Below are 15,622 nucleotides of genomic sequence, written 5' to 3' on the forward strand. Positions count from 1 at the left end.
TCCAATTCCCCATGAAGACAGTCAGGGTCAGAGAAATTATCTTGTAACTTGAAGTCTGTAAAACGCAGTTCTGTCCTTTATCCTAAATGATCCAGAATGGCTCTTTTTGCTTTGTGATAGCAAAAACATTTGGAGGCTATGAACTGAACATCAACTCCTGAATGATCAATGAATACATTCTGAAAAGGCATTTCAGAATAAGAATTCTTGCAGAGGGAGGCTGGATTTGGCTGTTCTGGGGCTGGTCAGAAACCTGTTTCTGGCATCTCTAATAGTTCATGCATTTGCACCAGGTGCAGTCAAAGGAAAAGATCATGATTTTTACTCCAGGTCATCCCCTTGGTGGTAGTTTTGAAATTTCATACTGCAGTTATGCTTTAGAGAGAAGGAACAGGATTTTGTGAAGGTTTCTGAAGTTTTTATTTTGTTCTGAAACATCTGTATTTTCTTCCCATGGACTGTTTATATATATTTCTGGAATTTCCAATCCTGAAAGTAGTTCCTAGCTGCAGTAAATTTCTTCAGTCATTGAGGAAGCTCACAGATGTTAGGAGTAGATGACCGAAGAAAACATATTTTTTACATGCTTACGTATTGCTTGTGGTGTTAGGAACCAATCTGTAACAATCCACCCAGTGGCAATGATTGTAGGGAGCCTCCTATCACTTGTATGTGGAGTTATGAGATGCTATTTGTGTTCTTGGACTTCTCTCATGTGCTGGCTTTTTGTGTTCAAATTTATAATATGGGTTTCTTGTTTATATAAGAGTTTCTAAAGCTTTCCAAGTACTATTGGTTATGTTAGATTTGAAATGGGTGTTTGCAGCATGTGGTCAACTGAGGGGTTTCAAGTTTTCTACTTTTCAGACCTCCCCATTACAAGGTGGCAATTTTGAGTCTGTTTCCAGTTTCCAGACACCAAAACAAAATCGTGTGTACATTTCATATTTCTTCTTCGAGTGGTCTCTGTATATTCCTACTTGTGGGATCAAGATGCCTGTGCCATGAGAGTTTCTGGAGCCTTCTGGAAAGCATTGTCCATTGGGGCCACTTACCCCTCCTTCTCCCTCCATCCCGGAGGGTTCTGAGGGCATAAAAGGGGGAGTGACCCCAAGCACCCTTCAGTTCTTTTCTAACTGCTGAAGGTACAGTGAGACTTGGATTGCACACAGTGTCCTTGATGCTTTCCTCATTGCTTTTTCTTTTTTTCCTCTTTTTCCCCTACCTTTTTGAGGCAAATTTTGTTTATAATTAATCAGGTTTTTCTTTTAAAGAAGTGAGAAGATGTCAAGACAAAGGCATGCTGGGTAGGTGTGGAAGAGCAGGAGGACCAACACACCCCCAGGTTCACGAAGGAGGCTCCTCAGGTCTACTTGATTAAATTGGTGCTGAATAAGTTCAGTGTCAGCATCAAAGATTGTCCCACAGGAGTGGGTTTGCCTGCCTCTTGCATCCCTGCATGTGGGAGGCATCTCAGGCTGGGCACTGTTGAGGTCCTTAGGTTTGTCCAGTCTGACCAAGGAAACCTAGTGCCTTAAGTGGCTTTCTGGCTGTTGGATCCAATTTTCTAAGGATCTGGATCCACAGAGCTTTGATCTGGTGGCCTAACATATATCTGGGATCTGCAAAACCTGGATCCACAACAGAGTACAGATCCAGAGCTTACTAAATAGCTTTTTTTTTTTTTTTTTAAATTTTGTGGCTGATAACTATGGCTTTGGTTTCAAATGGATCCAAGGTCAGAGCCTGAATCCAGATTCAACAGTCAAACATGGATTGTCAAGCACGGTTGCCAGGAAATGGATCCAATTACCTGGGATCCAGCCAGCATGAAAATCTGACATCTCTGAGTGAGAGTCACTTGTCTAGTTGCATCCGATGAAGTGAGCTGTAGCTCACGAAAGCTTATGCTCAAATAAATTGGTTAGTCTCTAAGGTGCCACAAGTACTCCTTTTCTTTTCTTTTTTTGTGAATACAGACTAACACGGCTGTTACTCTGAAATCTGTACCACAGAGTCCCAGAAACTGACCAGGTCAGTGGAGTCTGGTACTTCCTTTCCAACACCATGATTTTTTGCAGAATTGCTTGCCCATCTTATTCTGTGCCTAACATAGTGGCATAAGCAAGCAGATCAGTGTTGGACACCCTTTCAACACTGGAAAAGGGAAATGCGTCAGAGGTTTGTGAATAGTTCTGGAATGATGGACCTCTGTTACAGGCTATTGTGTTTTACCTTGTGCTTCCTGTTCGGCCATTTCCAGATGCACATGCTCAGACATACCCTGCTTGCCTGGGAGAAGGTTTTCCCCATCCAGTGCTCCATCTGTTGGACCCTCACCTGTAGATGAGGACGGAGATTGATCCATTCTTACTCTTACTGTCAGAAGTTGTAATTAATCAATATAATTGGTCTGGGGACTGTCAGTTCCCTTGGTTCTGGGTAGGAACTGCTGAGGTACTCTTGGCCTCCCAACCCATTCCTGTGGGCTAATTGAGCTGCCCAGAACCAGATTTATGAGAATCTGATAGGCTGAGAACTGATGCCGGGATCGGAGGCTCCCTTTAGGATGTGAGGGTACTAGACTCATTTCAGTTTTCTTCTGACATTAACAGATTTGAGGATTTCTTTGCTACACAGCCTCTGTATGAGAAACAGGGTATTGTGTCACAGGATCCATCTTGTGCTCCAGAAAGGACTGCCTGTTGTATCCAGAGTCTCTTAGAAACCCTCAAATGCATTGCCAAGGTTCTGCAGAGAAGACAGTGGTGTAGGTCTTATTTTAAATTTAGAGCTTTTTATGCGGGTCTGTGAAAACTACTCTGATGTTCCTTGAATCTGATATCATAAATGTGCTGATGGAGCTGTCTGATCTCTCAAAGGAGGAAATTGTATTAGAAAATTTTTGGGCTATGGGATACTTACCTTCAGTTATAACTTGCTCCTTGTTCTGAGCCAGGAAAGAGACTTTTCAGGTCTGCTTCTGGCTCCACCATGGAATACACAGTGTCTAGGATTGGGTAGTGTCTTTGGTAGCCGCCTATACAGGTAGGTGAAACATGCAAAGGTGCCCATCCTTAACTTTACCAAGCGTTCCTTGGAACCAGTAGAGCATTTGTGTCCAGTGGAGTAGTTGGCTCAGCACATCAGAAGTTCTTAATAAATATAGCTTTAATTCCTCACATCTTGGAAGGAAAAATTATACTTAAGGGTTGTCATCCATCACTTATGCTTAATGGTGCATGAGGTTTGTTTCCTGGTTACTGTGTGAATGACATTTCTCATCTACCATATAATATGAACAACAGGATTGTGTGGCGTGAGGCAAAATGCTGGATGGCTGTACTAACCCTAGGAGGTTCATCATATTTGTCTCTGGGTTCCAGAGAGAACTCCAGAAGTTTTCCAGAGGTATTTCTCCCCTCCCCCTTCTGCCAAGGTCACATCTGTCTCTTTACAAACACCTCTGACTGAAATTTTAAAAAAAAGACCTCTATCAATAAAACTGTACCTTACCCTTTGGCCTTTCTATGGCAGGAAGTGTTCCATTAAATGCCTGGCTGTGTATAGACAGATGATTTTTCCCTAGTGCTTTGAACATGCAGGGATATTTCCATACCCATTTTGTAGATGAGTGCTCACTGAAGCCTTGATCTATTCAAGACCTGCAAACGTTCCTGCAGTGGATGGGTTCGTTACTGCATTTATTTGATAGATTTAATACCAGACAATATCTGAGGCCTCATCAAGGGCACTTTATTACTCTCCTATCTTTTCTTGACACTAGGAATACCTGAGCCACAATGTCTAAGTACTTTCAAGATGCTGTATTTCATAAGATAGGGGAAGAACATGCCTTCCAGGGAGTTCCCTTGTCACCTTCCTGTCATCTGCAGTAATAGTCTTAGAAGGTGTAAGGTATATTTCAGCTACATTTCAGTCCATTCCAAGGTTTATGATCTCAGTGGGAGATGTGGCTCCATGTGAAGGTACTGGGCTTAGAGCTATTTCTTTGACTTGCAAGGCGTTTCTTCTGTTCATAAACTCCAAATCTGTCTAAATTCTGATAGCATTATGGGAATGCATTACACAGACCACCAAAGAGGGGTTTACTTTAGTGAGTTGTCCGGGAAATTTCTTGTTCATAAAGTTTAGTATCTTTATTGGATGGGTTAAATATCTCATCTACCAGGAAAAGATGATGTAATGGTAGATTTTGCTTTTTGTTTTTCCTTTTTTATTCAACAGTACAAGTGCTCTAGCAAGGGCTCCATCTTATATTATTTTGTTCCACAAGTGGGATAAATATTAAGTCCTTTTCTAGTAGCGATACCATGTTTGTGAATGCTTCTGATCCAAAGATAAGCAAAGTCTAACATCAATGTTGCACTCCTTTCCTGCACCAAGAACAAGAACTTCTCTGTATGTTGCCACTGATTCTAGTGAATTAAGAGGTTTTATGAGTGTTGGTTCAGTTGATACCAAGTTGCTGCTGTTAGCCATGGTTAGAGATTGGCAGAACGATCTCAATATCATGATGTTAATATCCATAAAGTCCTGCTTTCCAAACTACTGGGTCTCCTTCTGTGAGATGAGGCGGGAGTCTCTACTCAGGGTAGAAGTTTCTCTCATTGACATAGACTCCAGGTTGCTTGGTCTATTGATTGAGTGTTATGCTGAGGTCTAAAAGACTGATCAAAAACTTCTGTTTTTCATTAATCAAACTTAGATCTCCCATCTGGGTAGCACCTAAGTGGGAAGACCTAATGATGTCATTTTAGACTGTTTAAATGCAGATGCCATTTTTGATAGCTCAGATAGTCAGTAGGCTTGCGTCTCAGTATTTATCTCCTTTTAAGTTGCATTCTTACAGAGCAGGTGGTCCTACCTATGTCTCCATCCCAGCAGTCTGAGATTTCAGTCTCTTTCAGATCATTAAAATGACTTTGTCCCGGGCCTCCTTTATTTTCAGGGAGGCAGGTATCATACTTTGGTATATTCAGAGAACTTTGTCATCATTTATAGCAGGCCAAAGCTTATCTACAAGTTCGTCAGTCTCTAGGAGAAATGTGAGGAACCTGTCGTGGTCCAGAGGTTGTCCATCTGTTGTACTATGTTTCATGATTATCACAGAATCATTGACCTGTGGCTTGGCTTCCACCTCTTGGAATTGTCAGTCCTCATCCAGGACAATGGCAGCATCTCTGGCAGATCCCCATGCTGTCTTCATTGCATCGTGTTGCACGAATGATACTGCAGCCTGTATTTTTAGCAAAAGTATTCTCTCATTAAGACTAGGTTTAGGAGAACAAGATCTGTCACTTCTATTCCCTCTTGATCTGGTGTCCAGAGCTCATGCTTGTTTGGCAGCTCTGCAGTGCTTGTTTACCTAAACCTCCTCCACCCATCTTTCTGGGGCTGTACTGCTGGCTAAACTCCAACAAGTGGGAATATGCAGTGTTCACTCAAAAAAATGAGATGAGCCTCTGTATATTCACACTCCCCGCTCACCTTCCCTACATCTTTGGGAGTCTCAGCTTAGAAATTCCTGAATTAGTGTCGAGATGAGCCTCTATATACACACATTTGTGGGATCACGTGGGACCTGTGCCACAAGCTTCCAGTACCTTCTGGGGCCACTCCCCCTTTTATACCTCAGATCCTTCTAAGATGGGAGGGGCGACTGGCCCCAGAAGGTACTGGAAGCTTGTGGCACAGGTCCCACGTGATCCCACAAATGTGTGTGTATATAGAGGCTCATCTCGAAGAACTCTGGTTACAGGCAAGTAACATTCATTTATTTATAACCTTTAGTCTACCTATATATTCTCGTAATGATTTGGGATCAAAAACCAACATTTTTAAACTTGGTTATCTAAAGATAGGTACCCACAATAAATAAGTGGCCTGACTTATTTTTTTTCCCATGTGCTGAGAGTAGACGCTAGCTTTTCTGAAAACTTAAGACATTTTTATTTTGAAAACGTTGGCTTCAGTTTTTGAGAGTCGTTATTTAAAAACAAACATTTGTTTCCCTTTAGCAATCCCTTTGTGTAATCTTGAATTGTGTGGATGCTGTGTAACTGTAGACTCTATTAACATGACACTTCTCAGTTCAGTGCTACTCTACAGTTGGTTTCTTTCTCTTCCCATCTCAAATCCAGGTTCCTTTACAGGATGCTATGGATTTGTTTAGAGTAAGAAGAGTTTACCTTCTGAATGGCTTCGCATATGTGCCTCATACGGACATAGTTGCAATAGTTTTAAATAACTACAGAACCAAACTGTCTAAGGCCCTTGCGGTAAGTACCCATTTTTTCTGAGCTAGTTTTGTACCTTTGGGACCATTTGTTAATTCACTCGCTGCACAATATGCTGCAGCTGGTCAGAACATTTCACTTGAAAAATTCCAGCTAAACATTATCAAAATTTGCTTACAGTGCTTAAAGTAAAATAAATTAAACAAGACTCGTGAGGATGAACTGAAGGAACATAATTTTAAGTAAAATTGGAATCTTCTGCCATGGATATTGTTAAGGCAATATCCTTTTTAGACTGTTTAAATGAAGATGCTCATTTGTGACAGCTCAGATAGTCACTAGGCTTGTGTCTCAGTAACTACCTTCTTTAGGGCTATAGCTACACTACAGCTTAAGTTGACAAAAGTTATGTCGCTCATTGGCCACACCGTTGAGTGACATAATTCATGCTGTCCACACCAGTGCTTATGTTGGCAGAAGAGCTTCTTCCATTGATATAGCTACCGCCACTCGTAGGCTGGAGTAATTAAGCCGATGGGAGAGCCCTCTCCCATTGGCTTAGAGCGGCTGCACTAGAGTTCTCTAGTGTAGCCATAGCATAAATTGCGTTCTTACACAACAGGTGGTCCTGCCCATATCTCCATCCCAAGGTTTTAGCGGTAATTTCTTATGTGAAAAGCAACATAACTCTTATTGAAGAGGTTAACCCTGGACATGACTACCTTTTTTTATATTACTCTATTTTGCAACATTTGTAGGTGTAGATAGGAAGGAAATATGCAGGGAGTGATCTTAAGTGAGAATTAAAGTAATACTAATTCCTAACTTGTACCCTTACAACTCCTATTCAGACAAAATAGGTGCTCACTGATGTAGGAGGACTTCACGGAGATCTCAAACCCTCCCCCTCCAATGTAATACTGGAGCACCAAACAAATGTTGCCCCTTTTGAAATGGCACCTTATTTGTCTCCGCTCAGCAATACCATTGCATAAAAAGCCCTAAAAGCTATATCTTGAGGTAGTTTGTGTTTCCATGCTGTGCTGGGGAAGAGCAGGGAGGGGATAGAATCATAGGATTAGATGCTCTTGGCAAATCATTCTCTGTCCCATCAGCCTGTAGAGGGACCTGGGAGAGCAGTGTCACATTATCTAATCCCATCTCATATTTAGAAGCTAGATCTGACCTTAAAATCTATGAATCTGGAGAGTGGTTGAACATAGTTTAGGTTTTCTTTCTCTCATCCCCTATGACAGTGGGATGCACAAGAGCATTATATGCAGTCTGTGTGTAGCATTCCTCTGTCTTGTTTTGATTTGAATTTTTGCATCCTGGTGTTGCTCAGTCTGTTCAATTTGAATGAGCAAGCAGAGATGATAGCAGTCTTTAGAATAAAAGGAGAGGATTGGAGAGAGAATTTCAAAACCTGGTTTCTGTTGAAAAAAACCAAACTAATAGTAACTGTTTCTATTCCCAGTAACTTGAACTGCCAATATAAGGTGAGATGGGCCCTGGTCCATAATTGGGGCTCCTAAGCGCTAATGCAGTACAAATGTGTGGTGAAGAGATCAAATTAAAAAATTGATTTACTTTAAAATATTTATTTAATTTTGCCACACCTCTATTGCCAAGCTTTCCTTCATCTTAGATTTTCTTTTCTTTTTTAGATTGCATGCAATCCCTTCCCCTCTATACTACTTATGAGGCTTTGGGAATGAAAGCCATTGAACATTGTAGTGTATTAAACTTTGTCACTAAGTATTTTAAACTACCATCTATATTTGTGTTTGTTTTAGGGGTTGGGAAGACAGAGAATTAAGGGTATTTCATGGCAATAAAAGTAACCAAGATGGTGGAATTGCTGCCATGGAGGGGGCCTGATCATAGATAATATATAAAATGAGAGGATATGAAAAATTAAAATGTTCTTAAAGCCATTTTATCCTTAAGTTATTGGTATATTAAACTCAAGTTAAAACTGAGACTACAACATTTTTGTTTAAACTATTAAAGGCACACAATGAGATCACTGCGGAAGCAGCTCTGTTTGGTATGCAATTTTTCCGTTATAGTAATTCAAGTTGGTAGTCTGATACAATATGCAGAAGGAGGTATTTGTATTTAATTAACATATAGTGATATATTCTTATGCTAATGCTGCCATTAATGTTGTACAGTATAATTGAAGCCGGAGGCATCCTTGTTTTCGTCAATGAGTAACATTCTTGAAAGCTAAGAAGCAGTCTAATTAAAATGGTTTGCCACAAGCACAATAGTTAAGTGCTAACCATTGAAATCTTTTTTGCTTTTTCAGAGTCACTGCAGTTTTTGCGTAATGTTGGTAATCAAAATGTATAACTGCCTTGTTTTTGTTTGTTGGAGTATAATCTCACATTTTGATTGATATAATATTGCTTTTGTGATATCATCCGATTTGAATCTTGGTTCTCTTGTATCAAGCCTTAAACTGATTACTTTTTAGTGTGGATTGAAAAAGACTGTGTACACATGAAGGAAACCCTTTAAAGGGCACTAACTCCATATTTGGTGTGAATTCTGGAGTCCTCTTTCAAAGCATGCTATGTTTGGAGCAAATTGAGTCAGTGCAGACTATTGTTAGTTTGTATGCAGTGCTACTGCGTACTACTTCTGCAGTCCTCCAACTGCTGTCCCATGCTGGTTTGTGGACATCTGTGGCCGATCTGTCTGTTTGTGTGCCCTCTACTGCTCTAGGCCAAGTTGAGACAGCTGTCTGAGGCATGTTGTATGGCTTCTTGAGTAATATTGCAGTAATGTTGATGGATTTGAATCCAGGAGCAAATGGGCAAATTCTGGCCCTTCACCAATTTTTAGTCGCAGGGACCAGAAAGGAAGCATGGGATGGATGGAGTGGAATTATGGGATTTTGGGGGTTTGAGCATGAAGTCCTAGAATTCTGTTGATTTCCACCTGGCTATGAATCCCCAAAATGTACAGCAAGAAGCATCCCAGAATACACATGACTCGGCAGTGAAGCAAAAGACCATTGGATAGCCACCCATATGATTTATGCTTAGTGTGCACCTAGCCCCTGATGTGCACACTGATGCAAATTCCAAGAGGGTGGAGCAGCTCTGTCTGCATGCTGTTAGTGCGGCTTATGTATTGCAGACCATCTAGTGTGCATCAACTCAGTGTAGACAAGCCCTAAGGGAATTTGTGAGAGTATTTGGTGAAGGTCAAACTACTACCAAAGGAGCTGTATGGTTACCTTCAGGTGGTTCTTGCAACGTCACTAGAGTTCTATCTTGCTGTACTCTAAAACTAAATTTGACTGTATTTAAATAGATTTCATTTTGCAGTTATTTCAAACTGATCAGAATTGGCAGCATGAAAAAAATGGAGATGCACTCTTAACTGTTAAATTCAAAACACTTCTGATTTGATTTATTTATGCTCTAGACCCTCCAATAAAGATTTAATAAGAAGTTGAATGTTTAAAGTAGGATCATGGTGGGACTGACTCTTTAAATGCATGAATTTTAGTTTAACATCTAACTTCTAACTGATGGGACAATTCATTGTATTGTTTGAAATCATGTGAAACAAAACACTGAAAATGAAGAGAACTATAGTAGGTTTAGTTCAGCCTAACTGTGCATCATTAAGTTAATTTGAAACTTTAAATTGTTAGCATTGTAACAAAGAAACTGACATTTCCATTAGGTGAAAGCTCCTTTTTGAGGGTTTAACGTCTTGACCATTTCAGGTGCTCTTGGGCTAAAGCTTAACATGAGTTGAAACTTGGATATAGGTTTAAAACAGTGTTAAATATTTAAATGTTTTCAGCAGTTAAATTTTAGAGCTTCAAAATTGTACACAGGATTTGTTTGTGTTTCCATACACTTGATGCTAAAAGTTTCCGATTAAAACACTTCTGTCATTTGACACCTGGTCCCTGATTAGTACTATCATTAAGGGGACCATGTAAAAATAGCTATTGGGTACAGTCTGACCTTAAACTAGAAGGTCATATCTGAGACAAGGTAGCTTCCAGTCTGGGCATATTTCCATCTCAGATGTGTGCAAAGCAGGTTGGTTGGCCTTCACTTCATAGATTTACAAAGTATTGTTTAGATTTCGCCTCTGGTGAGAAATCCTGCTTCAGGGCCTTAGTCTTCCAGAAGTTTTTTCTGATGTTGAGGAGCCTATGTCCTCCAACCCTCTAAAGCTTTGTTTCTTTCAGGATACTGTGTATTTGAGATGAAAATTTTGTAGTGTGTGTTCTGGACATATCCTGTAGGCAAGCCAGCAGTTTAAACATGATTGTTGATCTTTAAAGAAAACCTTTCTTGTTCACTCCGTTGGCATTGGTCTAGCTCTTGCTATTGCAGTTTTACTTTTGAGACCACTCTCGTTATATTTACTTTTAGAGTGAGAATCCTGCCCAGATGATACTTCTAAAGAAAGGGGAATTACTTTATAGTTCTGATTCTCAGAAGATATCCTTCTGGCAGATTATCTTCTCACTCTCTTCAGCTCACAGATTTGAGAACCATTTTGAGGCTTTTATTTATTTACGCTTAGGACTAGGTCCCTGAAGGACCATAGGTGTTTCAGCGCAAAACTTTTAGATGCCTTGCCATCCAGTGGAATTTACAGCTCTGAGTTAGATGCCTAGGCCTCCTATACTATTCTTGGGGAGAAGTAGGTGCCTAAGAATGCGATTAAAAATAGTCAGCACTCTGATCAGGGGACTATCTAAACAATAGGAAATACTGAGGAAAGGGGTGGGTCTTAAGTCCCACCCATCAAAGGAACTTATCCTCTATCATTGCAGAGGCTTCATGGCTATGAATGCTCTCCTGGAGTTAGGTGACTAAGCCATTTTTGCCAAAAACCCAAGTGGTGGTGATGTGCCTGTTGGTTTGAGCACTTACCCGGTATGTGAGAGATCTGGGTTTAGTTACACCTTCTGCCTGATTTGGAGCAGGGATCTGAACTTGGTCCCCCCTGCACTCCCCAGGAGGGTACTGTAATCAATGGGCTATGGTGTATTCTGCAGCAGGTCTCTCTCAATTTCTCCTGTTTAAGCGATGCCAGTGTGTAAGAATAATTAGTCACAGGGCTAGAGAAAGTGAGAATAACTCTATAGCCCTGTTGATAGGGCACTCACCTGGGATGTGGGAAGTTCAAACTTCCCTGGTCCCAGTGGAATAGCTTCAACAGAGAAGCTATTCTCTAGAGCTGCCCCGGAATACCCCAAAGCCCAGTGATTGGTGTACTCTTCTGGGACTGAAGAAGATCCAAGTTCAAATCCCTGCTCCACCTCAAGCAGAGGATGGAATTGAACTTGGATACTGGAAGAATACTCTAACCATTGGGCTAACGGTTGTAAGGGGGGGCACCACCTGCTCCTGTTTTGTATGCGTTTAGGTGTGCTCAGAACACTTGGATTGGGTCCAGCAAGCAAGGTGAGGAAATGACTATGTAAAGATCCCAGTCTGGGTGCATGAAACCTAAGTGCCTACAGAGTTAGCTGAGCAGGGGTTTTGATGGTCTTACTGGTGCCTAAATGTTGACTGGTCGAGAGTCTGGGGTAGAAGATCCACATAAAATGTTAAATTGATAGGTTTAGGGAAGAGGGATAACTAAGTTTATAAGACCGTTTGATAATATTAACCCTCATTCTATTATGGAATGCCCAGTCTGGAAAATTTAAACCAGGCATTGTCTTATCACTTTGAACAGTTAAACTATATTGTATTTTTCTTAATCTATGAAGGCATTTTTCCAATTACATCATCAAGGATATTTGAACTTTAGACATATTCAGTAGATCAGATGTTTTCTGCCCAAAACCTTTTTATGAAAAGGAAAATCTGGCATATCTTTAGATTTAAAGAAAGCTACTAAGACTTATTTTAAAAGGACAAAGGATTTCAGGAAAACATACCTGTTTATAGCTTTCCATCCCAGATACAAGAAAAAAAGGTTTCAAAATAGTCAGTTGCCATATGACTAAGCTTCTTTATCTGAGTCATATGGAGAAAACAGATCCTCCTTCTGCAAAGGATTAAAGCTAACTCCATGACACAGTGAAAGCTGCTTCTTGGATGGAAAATGTCTGCTTCTTTGGAAGAAATTCTATGCCGAAATTTGGTTAAGCATTCATATATGTACAGAGCACTGTACAAACTTTATTTGCTATTCTCTCTCCTCTTTAGAAGCATTATTCATTAGAAATCTCTCTAGAAATATAATAATTATTGAGCTAGAATGATTATTTAGTAGGTATTCTCTACTTTTCCTTTGTCTTCATTGCTTTTCCATTCCCTACAGTGAAGAGAAGGGGACAATGTTTCTCTGAGAAAAAGGGATTTAATGTAGAGGCACTGTTTTTTCTCTTTTCAATAAATATTCCTTATCTTAGTAGTTAGGCCAGATACTCTTTTTGTTTGTTTGTTTTTTTGTTTTAATGCACGAGTATTCTGGAATCCCAGTCTGAATGATATTCTCCAGGGAGCTGGAATTTGATCCTTAATAATTAGGTGATGCAGAATTGTTAATATGTTCCTTGACCCCATGTAGTGGTTTTAGTAAATGTAAGGTAATGTATGCTCCCCAAATGACATGTTTAACAAATCTCTTTATTTAAATATCATAATTATCAATTTAGATTTTAAAGCCAAAGTTTACATCTGTTAAAACATACCTCCTGGCTTACCACATGATTTACAGCTTGGTGCTTCTTGCTGTGCAGAACTGCTTTCGTTGACACATGACTGCACTGAAACACAACAGATTTTATCCATATTAGCCACTTGTGATGAGAAAATATCAGCAGATTCTAGTTTCTAGGGAACAGAATACTGAAATAGCTTTTTTGGTACTTGTAAATTCAGTTCTTTGACAGTTCCACTTTCATACTGCAAAAAAGTATTCAGTGACTACAAAGAAAGATGCATCATCTGTAGTTTCCAATTTAAAAATTTTTGCACAGGTAGGACCTAGGAATATGTACAATGTTATGGGATGATTAAGTATGGTGAGTGTATTTTAACTGGCAGATCATTCAGAGGGGTGTGTGTGTTTATAAGTATATATATAATATACACAATTAAATAATGATATTATATACTAACACCTATAAGTATATAATTTTTTTTAGGGTTCGTGGGCTTCTAAAAGTTTTCTGTTGTCTGTATTGCAAAGGCAAGTTTCAGAGAACAACGAAAAACATTATCAGTGAACCTTATCACTCTTGAGTCCCAGTCCAATGCCTTAATCACAAGAGAATTCTTCCTCTAAAACCCTTGCATGTTTAGTAATATTTTGTGTGGTATTTGTCTTGAAGTAGAGAGATGATTTTTTACATTATACTCTGGAATAATTTGTTTAAAATTAATGTCCACAAATGACAGAACATTTATTACCTTCTGTAGAAATGGTGCATTTAATGTACTGCAGTGCTGAAATTAGTAATGGTCTGTATGTTTAATGCCTTTCTGTCATCTGGGATTGTCCATATCAGTGTAAAAACAGGAGAGAATACCTTGCTGATCCCCTGCTCTGTCCCCAATCCTTTGTGTTGATGTTGACATTATTAGGCTTCAAAGATTACATTGTGACACCACATTTTTTGGAATTAGTCAGCTCAACTCTTTACCTTATCCTGCGGTTACTGCTGAGAGAAGTAAAGAATTCTCTTAACCCCTTTGCCAGGTTGTGTGCACTGTTGTCCTCAGACATGAGGAATGAAGACAATAACCTACAGGTATTCCACAAGGCAGAACAAAATAATACTTTCCCGCTGTATAGGGCTTAGCTGAAATATGATCTGAAATAGTCTGATGCTGAATAAGGATTTATAAATCATAATAATAATTCATTAACAATGAATTCTTAAGGTCATAGCACATTATGAGGCTGTTGCAATGTAAGCAGATGCATTTATATACATGTACGTAATTAAGTTGTCTTCTCTATAATTTCCACAGCTTCCGTGCTGTTTTACATTTTTTTTATATTGAGCTGAAAGTACAGGTATAAACTTTTTAGAAAGTCTTAACTTGAGCATCTGATGAACTCTGCATGGAGGTTGTTTTATGTAAAGCAGGGGTAGGCAATCTATGGCACACATGCCGAAGGCGGCACACGAGCTGATTTTCAGTGGCACTCTCACTGCCTGGGGCCTGGCCACTGGTCCTGGGGGCTACGCTGCTGGCCTGGGGTACCGGCTCCCAGCCCCCTGCCAGCTGGGGTTCTGTCTGCCAGCCCCGCTCAGCCCATTGCTAGCCCTGGGTCCCAGCCACCGGTCTGGGGGGCTCTGCTGCCTGCCTCGGGTCCTGGCTGCCGGCCTGGGGCTCTGCAGCCACCCCCAGCTGTGGGCCACTGGCCCCAGCCTGGGGCAGTGAGGGGTGCAGACAGGGGCAAGAGGGGTCACAGCTTAGCACCCACACATTAAAAATTGTTCCAGCGCCACTGTACTGGGATGTTTTTAAGTCCTGATTTGCTGCTTACATCACTATCACACCACGTGGAACAGCTCACTGCGTTTGACGTTGAGATTAAAATGTACATGCAAGAACTGGAATCAGAATTTTCTGACAGATTTCAAGATTTCAAGGTTTCCAGCGATTTGGCCCAATGCTTTCTTTTCTAATTAAACCTGAAAAGTTCAACAAAAGCGACAGTGGATGGGTGTTGAAGATTTCGAAATACAGCTCATTCAGTTAAAAAGCTCAGAATTGTGGGCATCAAAGTTTGAAGGTCTGCAGAGTGCTCTTGAAGCTACCGAGCGAGATCATGGTGTCTCTATTCTGACCTGCTGAATGTCCCTGCCAGTGAAATTTAACTGTTTGAAGAAAATTGCGTTTGCATTGCTTTCAGCATTTGGATCCACATACCTACATGAAATCTGTCCTCTGTCCCCCTTGGAGCCGGTTAACACCTGATCGCTCAGAAGCCTGTGTGCAGCTTAAAGTATCCAAATACATGCCCAACATTGGAAAACTCAGCAAGGAAAAGCAAGGACAAGGATCACACTAATAAGATCTGCATTTAAATTTAATTTTAAATGAAGCTTCTTAAACATTTTAAAAACCTTGTTTACTTTACATACAACAATAGTTTAGTTGTTTTCTCCAGTTGGCAGCTGAAAATGCTGCTTCACAATATTTGGCAGGTTCTCATTTCTTACTCAGATTTCTCTCAGTTCTTGTCAGTTTCCCTTCTTAAAAAGGAAAATTATTAGTAGTCAAGGTAATGACTATTATACTCCCAGTCCTACCATTACAGGAGAGTGAAGGGAGTATGTGCATGCATGTTTATTGTGTGATTCTAGTTTTGACTGTCCAGGGACTGTAGATGTTCTGCACAAT

The 15,622-nt window shown here is 40.2% G+C and overlaps 1 protein-coding gene across 8 annotated transcripts in view; it reads left to right on the forward strand.

The window, feature by feature from the left end:
* Positions 1-15,622, forward strand: part of PRIM2 (DNA primase subunit 2) — a 309,065-nt gene that overhangs the window by 71,357 nt on the left and 222,086 nt on the right. For 6 of the 8 annotated variants that reach the window (XM_073336325.1, XM_073336323.1, XM_073336328.1 and 3 more), the window contains exon 7: positions 6,165-6,302. The exons of the other annotated variants lie outside the window; for them this stretch is intronic. In XM_073336325.1, coding sequence (XP_073192426.1) covers positions 6,165-6,302 — 138 coding nt within the window. The remainder of the gene's footprint in view (positions 1-6,164; positions 6,303-15,622) is intronic. 8 annotated transcript variants of the gene reach the window in all.

Source organism: Lepidochelys kempii, chromosome 3 (assembly GCF_965140265.1).
Source record: "Lepidochelys kempii isolate rLepKem1 chromosome 3, rLepKem1.hap2, whole genome shotgun sequence".
Taxonomy (NCBI): Eukaryota; Metazoa; Chordata; order Testudines; family Cheloniidae; genus Lepidochelys; species Lepidochelys kempii.